The following is a 10085-nucleotide window of genomic DNA, read 5'->3' on the forward strand; positions in this document are numbered from 1 at the left end:
TTATGAATTGGGCTGCGAGCTACAAGGTCAGCAGTTCGAAACTACCAGCTGTTCCACGGCAGAAAGATGAGGCTTTCTGCTCCCTTAAAGATTTACAGACTCGGAAACCCTCTGTACAGGGTTGCTATGAGTCAGAAACGACTCCACGGCACATAACAACAACAATATATATATATATCAAGATTTACAGCCTCGAAAACCCTGTACAGGGTCATTATGGGTTGGAACCGACTTGATGGCACTTAACAACAACAGTAAATCTTTACAGGAGCAGAAAGCCTCATCTTTCTCCCGTGGAACAGCTGGTAGTTTTGAACTACCGACCTTGAGGTTAACAGCCTGATTCATAACCACTACTCTACCAGAGCTCCCCTAAAAGCTTTCAGAAAGGGAAATAAAATAAACAGGTTACCTACAAAAGAACAAAGGTAAGACTTGTATTGTTAAGTGCCATTGACTCAGTCCCAATCCATAGCAACCTCTGTTTAGAGTTTCCAAGGAGCAGCTGGTGAGCTTAAACCACCAACCTTGCAGTTCAAACCAATTTTGCAATCCAGAGCTTAAACCACAGCACCATACCAAGACTTCAAAATAAGACTTGTATGTGGTAAACATTGCTATTAGAAGTCAATGAGCAATATGTCCCAAAGTCTGTGAAAACTCAATACTCGAATTCTAAATCCAACTAAACTACCAAATTAAAGGAGATGTGCAGACAGACAAGCAATCAAAACTTTCTCTCCTGAATTCAAAATGGTATAGCTGCTGTGGAAAAAGTATGACAGTTCCTCAAACAATTAAAGAGAAACTACTATGTTGTTGTTGTTAAATGCCATCAAGTAGATTCCAACTCATAGAGACTCTGTTATAGGGTTTCTAAGGAGTGAATAGTGGGTTTGAACTTCCAACCTTATGGTTAGCAGTCTACTGCTTACCCAGCCATGCCACACCAGAATTACCATGGTGTGGTGGTGGTGTGGTGTCGAGTCGGTTCCAACTCATAGCAACCCTATATAGGGTTCCCAGGGCTGTAAATCTTTATGGGAGCAGAAAGCTTCATTTCTCCTGCAGAGTGACTGGTAGATTTGAACTACTGACCTTTCAGCTAGCAGCCCAGTTCATAATCCACTATGCTACCAGGGCTCCTTAGAACTGCTGTTGTTGTTGTTAGGTGCCATCGAGTCGGTATCGACTCATAGCGACCTTATGCACAGCAGAATGAAATACTGCCAAATCCTGGCAATTCCACTCCTAGATATATACAAAAAATGCTTGAAAACAGAGACTCGAAAGAGACTTGTACACCACTGTTTATTGCAGCACTATACACAATAGTTAAAAGGTAGAAACAACCTAAACACTCAGCAACAAATGAATTGATAAACAAAAGGGACTATATACATACAATGAAATACTGGTCAGCCAATAAGAGAAATACAGTCTACAGTATGGATGGAGCATGAAGACACTGTGCTGAGCAAAGTAAGTCAATCACAAGACAAATATTGCATGACATTGTTTATACTTGTATGAAAAGACAAGAAAAGGCAAATGTATAGAGACGGTAGGAAGCACAAGACTGCTAGCCAAAAGACTGGCCGTTCAAACTCACTAACTGCTCTTGGAAATCCTATGTGTTGGCACCCATTCAATGGCACACAACAACAACAAACAGGGGCAGGAGGGGGAAGGAAAAGGGGCTTAGCAGTGATAGAAAAATTGCATTGAAGAAAGATGGAGTTGTACAGCTGATTACTGTAATTGCTGCCAACAAGTTGTACACCTGTAAAAAGCTGAATTGGCAAAATCTGTGTGATAGATATATTTACAACAATGACCAAAAAAAAGGTAGTTTATGAGGCTGCTTATGTACAACCAAACACCTCATGGGGTTTGGTTCCTTGGTTTGGAAGTTTAGGATCACGGTTTCATGGGACATCGCAGTTGACCTAATAATCTGTTTAGTGCTATTTCTCTACTTCCTAGTTTGGTGAGTAATGCTTGGGATCCTAAAAGCTTGAAAGTAGTTTTCCAAAGCATGACAATTATTCTCTAACCACATGGAACAGAGAAAGGAGAAAGGAGAATTAGGTATATGAAATGTCTGCCTCCTTTGCCATGAGCCCAGAAGAATTGGATGGTGCCTGGCTACCATTACTGAACATTTTGATGAAAGATTCCATAGAAAATTCTGATTGAAAGTGGAAAATGCAGAATGGAATTTTAAATTTTCATAGGCTGTAGACTTTCTGGAGCCATGGAAGATGAAACTATTGTCCTGAGATTTTTTTTTTTTTAATTTAAGTTTTTATTGTGAACTGAGTGATAGTTTACATGGGAGAACATCAGCTTTACACCATTGTTTCATTGCAATTATTACATCTTTTCTGTGCATCATCATTCAACAGTATTTGTGTTTTTTTTAATCTGAGGGGCAGGGGGACATACACAAAAACACTCAGGAATATATCACTTAAACAACCAAAGGGCACATTCTGTAAGCCTGCCTGCTGGTAGCCAGCACTCACTCCTCCTTGTATGAATCTAGAGTCCTCAGCTGCTCTCTCTCTCCATGTCCTCATCTTTGCCTCCATCTCTGGTGCCGCTGCTTCTCTAGATAGGGTTCCACATTCTACTTGTGCTCTTCTCCTTTGATGGCCTTAGGCTCCTCTGTTTCTGGACTGTAAGATTAACTACTTCCTGTTTTTGTTACAAAACTTCTACCTTTACAGTTGTGACAGTCACAATTAGTCATGATAACAGTTACTCACTATTGAGTCATACAAATCTTATCCCCATCTCTTTTCACCAGACCTGTCTAGACAAGATGAAAACTATTCAGTGGGGACTCCATCTTCCCCCGCACACTCTTAACTGAGATACTTTTTAAACCTTAAGACAAAACTATTACCTGAATCTTCTTAAAAACAAACTATGCTTTAGCTTACCCAGTGGAAAAAAAAAAAAAAAGATCTGCCTTGAACAGTATGCTATTTTAAGTATATGGGATCAAATGACAACAGTAACTTGAAAGATTAAATAGGAACCTTAGGGGACAGTGACTCTGTTAAAAGGGAAGTAACAACTAAGAAAAGGAAGAATACAACTCAAAGAATGTAATTAATGTCACTAAATTGTATATGTTGTTACGTGTTGTTGGTTCCGACTAAAGGAGCGACTGTCGGGCGTAAACCACTAACCTAGTGGGCCCGTGCTTTACTCTCCAGTGCCACACCAAGACTCCAAATGGTGCATGTAGAAACTACTTAAAATATATACTTATATCTCCTGCCTCTCTTTTTTTGAGGAATTACCTAAAAATATATGCCAGTAAGATGTGAAACTAAGAAAGAAGGAAACAGAATTCAGGTAACAAGTGAGGACCTCCCAAGATTACAGTTCTGCAGGAGGAGCTCAGAACAAGCACGAAGAGACATCTCCCATAGAGAACAAGGAGGCTTTTGAGAAAAGAGTTTGGAAAAACTCGAGAACATGATAAAGACACTAAATGCAAGAATAAAAGAAAATAACTTGAAACTACTAAGAGAGAGAAACACTTTATAGAGGCAGCATTTATCGTGATGAGAAGCAAGGTCTTTGGAGTCAGAATGCCTATGTTTGAATATTAATTCTACCACTTATTAGCTATGTGACCTTAAGCAAGTTACTCAACTTCTCTGTGCTCAATTTCTCCTCTGTCTAAAGAAGATAATAATAGGACCAACGTATAGGATTTTACAAGACATTAAATGAGTTCATGCTTATAAAGGTCTTAGAAAATAACCTGACACATGGTAGTTGCTATATATAAGAAAAAGTAAATAAAAATAAAAATAAACCAATTGCCATCGAATAATTTCCAAGAATGATTTATCAAATAAATAAGAAAAATTAAACTGCATGTGGTGCAAATAGAAAACATTGATCCCAATTAAAACAAGTTCCATAGCAATGGTTGTTGAGGATGGCATAGGGCTGGACAGTGTTTCTCTCTGTTATATATCGGGTCACTGTAAGTCAGAGTGGATTCCTGGTGTGGTACTGTAGGATCAGCAGTGGACTGTGAACCACAGATCAACAGTTCAAACTCACAGGCTGTTCCTTGCAACCCTATACAAGGTTGCTATGTGTCAGAACCAACTTGACAGCACTTAACAACAATAACAATGAGTCGGAGCAGATTCACTATGATTAAGTAAAAAAAAAGTAAAGAATGTGATGGTTTCCAAGTGATTAATTAAATAAAACCTTAAGGACATTGTGTGGGGTGGAGTGGGAAGTATCTATTTTTCCTTCTAACAAGGAAAAAAAAAGGCAAACTTAAATTCCTCTCTCCCATACCCACTCCCCTAAACCCACATATAAGAAAGTCAGAGTCTAGATATAGAACAAACTAAAACATGGTAGGATTAAACAGAAATAATAGTGTATAAAAAAAGAGGGTGTTCTGGTGTGGTGCTGTGGGATAAAGCACTGGACTGCAAGGTCAGTTAAAACCACAAGGTCAGCAGTTTAAACTCACCAGCGGCTCCTTGGAGAACCTATGCAGAGCATTATCAGTCAGAATGGACTTAATGGCACTTGACAATAACAGAAAGAGATGTTTGCATGCAGAGGTCTATGAGCATCAATTAGATACTCACCTATCAGAGTGTAAGTCAATAGGACAATGTCCAGAGAGGATAAATAAACTGAAATCAAGTGTGTTTTTTTAAATCTAGTTTAATTTCCAGAAGAACTAAAACAGCTAGTTAAAAATGGATGCACTAGAGAAGAGGGACAGAGGATGGAAAGCATGAGCCTGTTGCTTTCACTGTGACCCTATTATGCACATGATTACCTTGATTACACTTTTAAAAAAATAAATTTTAATCTACATAAAGTTTCAATGCTTCCCACACACACACAAAAGCAAAGCTTTAAATCTAGTCATTTTTAAAAACCAAAACCAATAAGAAATATAAAGAAATAAGCAAAATATGGTTTGAAGTGAGTGAACCAGCATAACCTAGAAATCTTGGAAGTGTTGCTGTCATTAAAAATGTTGTGATCATGACACCAGAAGACCTAAATGGTGTCTAGCTACCACTAACAACTACTCTGAAAGGATCACATTTGAAGATCCTGGATAGAGTGGGATAAAATGTGGAACAAAACTCAAAATCCTAAAAAAGACCAGGCTTACTGGTCAGTTAGAGATGGGTGGACCCCTGAGACTATGGCCCTCAGTTATTCTTTGGGTCTGGAACTGAACTCATTCATAAAGGTACCCATTGGGGCCAACAACCACGCCACAGAATGGTCAGCCATTTAAGACAAAAAGGACAGTATTTACCCAAGGACAAAGTTCAGGAAGGCTGGGAAAGGAGGAGGAATGGAAATAAGAAACAGGAAAGTAATAGGATAGTGTTGTCATACGATGGGATTGTAATCTCTGAGATGAAATGAAGTATAGTGATTTGTTGAATGTGAAACTGATGATCTGCTTTGTAATCCTTCATTCAATTCACAAATAAAAAGTTTTTTTTTAAAAACTGAGATATGGGGAACATCTTGATGAATGTTGATTAACTGAGAAATTTATCTATTTTAGAGAAATTAATAAATAGAAATCAGTGCCATGGCTCTGTAAGATAAACACTGGGCTGCTAACCACAAAGTTGGCAGTTCAAACCCACTAGCAGCTCCACCAAAAATGAGGTTTTCTGCTCCGACAAGATTTACAGCCTCAGAAACCCTCTGTTATTGTTTTTGAGTGCTGTCGACTAGGTTCTACTCATAGAGACCTGTGTAGGGTTTCTGAGGAGCAGTTGGTGGTTTTGCACTGCCAACCTTGTAGTTCTCAGTCCAGTACTGATCCTCCAGAGCCATACCAGGAGTCTCCAAAACCCTATACAATGTAGCAAATTGTACCAGAAGATATCATTGTCTGATCAATGAAACAGGTTAAACTGTTGTGAACATTTGATTGCAACTCTTTCCAGAATTCAAGGCCTGTTGCTGTACTGTGTGTGTGTGTGACACACATGTAGGTACACTAAGAAATGGAGATGGGAGGTGTGTTGATGAGTGTGAACTTCTTAAGGTTTTTGCATTCCAAGCTAGATGCTTCAAACAGAGAAGCCTTCCCTCAATCATTTCTCAGTTCCAGGAATTAGTGCCTTGCTTCCCTGTACTGACCAGCTCACATGTAACTGTCTTATGGCACCTTTTAGGAAGCCACTCTGCACCCCTCTCTCTCCTCTACTGACTGGTGAGCCCTTGAAAGAAAAGACAGCCTCTCACACACTCATCACTGTGTCCCATGCCTGACACAGCTGCACAGAAAGGGGAAGATGCAGTGAGTTTGACTTCCTGCCCTGTTGTACTTCCTCTTGGGCTTCTTGTGATTTATGAACTGACTTTATAGAGATAATGTTGTTGTTAAGTGACAGCGAGTGGTCTCCAATTCATAGGGACCCTGTATAGGGTCTGATGGTGCAAACCTTTGTGGAAGCAGAAAGTGTTTCTTCTGAAAAGACTCAAACTGCCAACTTTGTGGTTCAAAGTCCAGTGCCTCTGCTACAGAACCACTGAACTCCCCACTATCCTTATAGGGACTATCACTTATAGGCACTGTTGTTAAATGCCGTCAAGTCAGTTCTGACTCATTGTTGTTATTGTTGTTAAGTGCAGTTGAACTGGTTCCAATCCATGGTGATCCTGTATAGGGTTTCCAAGGAGCAGCTGGTGAGTTTGAACTGCTGACCATGCAGATCAAACCAACTTTGCAGTACAGCATATTAACCTACAGCGCCACACCAGGACTCCTTCTGGCTCATAGTGACCCTATCTAGGGTTTCTGAGGAGTAGCTGGAGAGTTTGAACCGCCAACCTTGTGGTTCAAACCAACCTTGCAGTCCAGCGTGTTAACCTGCGTCACCACACCAGGGCTCACCTTATAGGGATAAGAGAGCATAAACATGATTAAATATTGTGAGAGAGGCTGAGAATTGGATGGAAATACCTGCCCAGATGCTCTCAGTCCACCTCCCCAGGGCACATACTCACCCTCCCTGAGTGAGTTGGTTCACTCTGGAGACTTCAATTGCACCATCATACTCTAAATCTGCAAATCAGTATTTACAGTCCAGACTTTGTCCCACAGCTCCAGATCATCCAACTACCTTCTAGACACCTCCATTCATATGTTCCACAAACACTTCAAACTCAACCAGGTCAATGCGAACTCCTAACTGGTTCATCCATCCCTCTAGTCTACCATCTAACATGGCTGCAGACCTGAACAGACATTGCCTGCTTGGAAAAGGACCAGGCCATCATGAGCCCTATCACTGCCTCTTCTCCATTTTCCTCTCACATTGCTCTCCTTCAGTTCCAGGTCCCAGTTCTGCCCAAACTCCTCCATGCCTGGCTGGTGATTAGGCCTTTTTAACATTGTTTCTAAGCCTCATGACACCCCCACCACCTCCACCACCCCTGCCCCACCACTTAGCCGAATTTGAGTTACAAACCCCTCTTCTATTCGAGTATACCTTGTAGTAAGCAGCAATCTCTCTATGCTTATGACTGCATGAACCCATCATTTATAGAAATTATGCAACTTGTTCAATGCCACATTGTCTTGGCAGAACTATGATCAGGACTTGTTTTTGTTAAGTGCCACTGAGTCGATTCTGATCCATAGCGACCCTGTATAGGGTTTCCAAGGAGCAGCTGGTGAGCTTGAACCACCAACCTTGCAGTTCAAATGACTTTGCAGTCTGATGCATTAGCCTACAGTGCCACATCAGGACTACTGGTTTCTATTTCAATTCCCTTACCAGGGAGGACAAAGATTTTCTGCAATCTCGCCCTTGAAGCAAAACTCTCTGTTTTCAATCTCTGGTCCATTGCTTCCTGTCTTGCTATTAGATGCGATTTGTGAACTGCCTAGTACAGGGCTTGGCTAGTAGAAGTTCAACTGATTGTTCTTTCTTCCCTGCTTCTTTTACATACCAAAGTGATTGCCATGCACACTAGTCTTATTATGGGGCCAGAGGCTGAGGCTCTGGTGGCCATGACTGCTATCCCTAAGATCTGGAGAAGGGGGACTTGGCCATGGACAGCAGTTTCAGCCCACCTCCATGACTGTAGGACCTACACTCTACCAACAGGAGGAGGGGACTCACTTACCGGGACTTCCTGTCCCTTCTCCTCCAGGCTAAACTGCCACTAACTGATTGCTGGTCAGAATTCCTGGCCTCTGATTGGTCCATATCCCTGTCAGTCCCTCCTCCACACTTATTCCCCTCCTCCCCCCTGCTTCCCTTGAAATAGAACTTCTCATAAATTCCCTGGATCTGGCTTCCGTCTCATGCTTTGTTTCCATACATTTAACCTGAGGCCCTTGAGTTTCAAGTAGGAATCTTCACTCTGGCTGCCACTGTTCTAGCCTCACACATGTCCTCTGCAATTCTAGAGTCCACACTCTGATACAGAATTCCTCTCTAGACAGTGAGCTCTGAAGATAGAGACAAAGTTTTTACTTGTGTTTGAAACCTCTAAAGAACAGGGTCACAGTAAGGACAAATGAGTGTCCATGCTCATTATTTCTTTCCTGGATCATTCCAACAGTCCTTCTTTGAGCTTCCCTATCCTCAAACGTATTGTCTCAAGCCTATTCTGTAATTAGAAGAAAGAATGTCAGGCTAAACATCTATGGGGTTGTATGATGTTGCTAAAGCTTACAGTGCAGAACCAGGGCAAGGTGAATGGACTATGAGAAAAGAACTGGAGATGTAGGTTGAGATCACCTCCCGGAGAGCTTCAGTAAAACACCCTTCCCAAATAATAGAAACTTATAAAGAGTCCAGAAGTCTGAACAAACATGAGAGGTGCTAGCCTTCAGGCTGCTAAACGTAGGGGTCTAGTTGTTGTTGTTATGTGCTGTGGAGTCGGTTCTGACTCATAGTGACCCTGAACAGGGTTTCCAAGGCTGTAAATCTTTATGGGAGCAGAAAGCCTCATCTTTCTCCTGAGGAACAACTGGTAGTTTCGAACAGCTGACCTTGCTGTTCGTAGCCCGATTCGTAACCACTATGCTACCAGAGAGGGATCCAACAAAGACAGAAACTGAAGGCAAGGTGGAGCTCAAGGCATAAAGTACAAAGAGCTAATATGAAGGGGCAGGGATGAGGCTTAGAAACCAGGTACAAGGCAATGAGATCTGAAGCAGGAGGACAGAGGAACAAAGGGTTATTAGAAGAAGAGGCAGAACCTGGAGTTGTGCTTTAAGGGCTGGGATATAGCTGCAATAGCTCTTATTAGGTGACTGCCCTATGATAATGATAGTCCACCAAGGACAACAAATGGCATGGTATCAATAAGGACCTTATCACAAGGCCCAGTGTTTTGAATCAGGGAGATAACACAATCATATCTCTGCAGGGGGAGGCATAAATTACAGGGCACAGAGATGAGACACCAGTCAAAATGTTCTTAGCTCCATTAGGAGCTTATCACACATCTAGTGAGGGCTCCACGTAAACTCAGGAAGCTCTGGTTAGGCCTGGTTTAGAATATACACATACCCATGACAGTAAACCACAGCTTGTAAAGGAATATTTTCTCAAGTCTTAAACTATCAAAGCATAATTTGGACATTCATAGCATCTTCACTCACATTAATGTTTGAAGACCATACGTTTCGAATCCAACCAGGGTCTTTCATTATTGGAATCTGAAAAACAAAAGCAATAAACATTAGAAACCAAGTAATTAGAAAGAAGCATGTGGTAAATTTTCTTTGAGCTGCTTAAATTAAACACTGACATTTCATTTATATAAGGCATATTGGTGGTGGTGGTTATGTGTCACAGAGTCAGTTCTGACTCATAGCAATCCTGTATAGGGCTCCCGAGGCTGTACATTCAATACGGGAGCAGAAAGCTTCTTCTTTCTACCGTGGAATGACTGGTAGTTTCGAACTGCTGATGAGGTTAGCAGCCTGACTCAACCACTGCGCTATCAGAGCTCTTCATAAGGCACATTAGCAAAACTGAAAACAAAATCCCTGTTTGCTATTGAGTGGGTTCTGACTCAAG

General features: G+C 41.3%; 1 protein-coding gene across 1 annotated transcript in view; it reads right to left on the reverse strand.

The window, feature by feature from the left end:
* LPIN1 (lipin 1) overlaps nucleotides 1-9715 on the reverse strand; it is a 207535-nt gene extending 197820 nt beyond the window's left edge. The window contains exon 1 of the mRNA XM_006869447.1: nucleotides 9665-9715. Coding sequence (XP_006869509.1) covers nucleotides 9665-9712 — 48 coding nt within the window. The 5' untranslated portion in view covers nucleotides 9713-9715. The remainder of the gene's footprint in view (nucleotides 1-9664) is intronic.
* Between the last annotated feature and the right edge of the window lie 370 nt (nucleotides 9716-10085).

This window comes from Chrysochloris asiatica, unplaced genomic scaffold (genome assembly GCF_000296735.1).
Source record: "Chrysochloris asiatica unplaced genomic scaffold, ChrAsi1.0 scaffold00131, whole genome shotgun sequence".
Lineage (NCBI taxonomy): Eukaryota > Metazoa > Chordata > Mammalia > Afrosoricida > Chrysochloridae > Chrysochloris > Chrysochloris asiatica.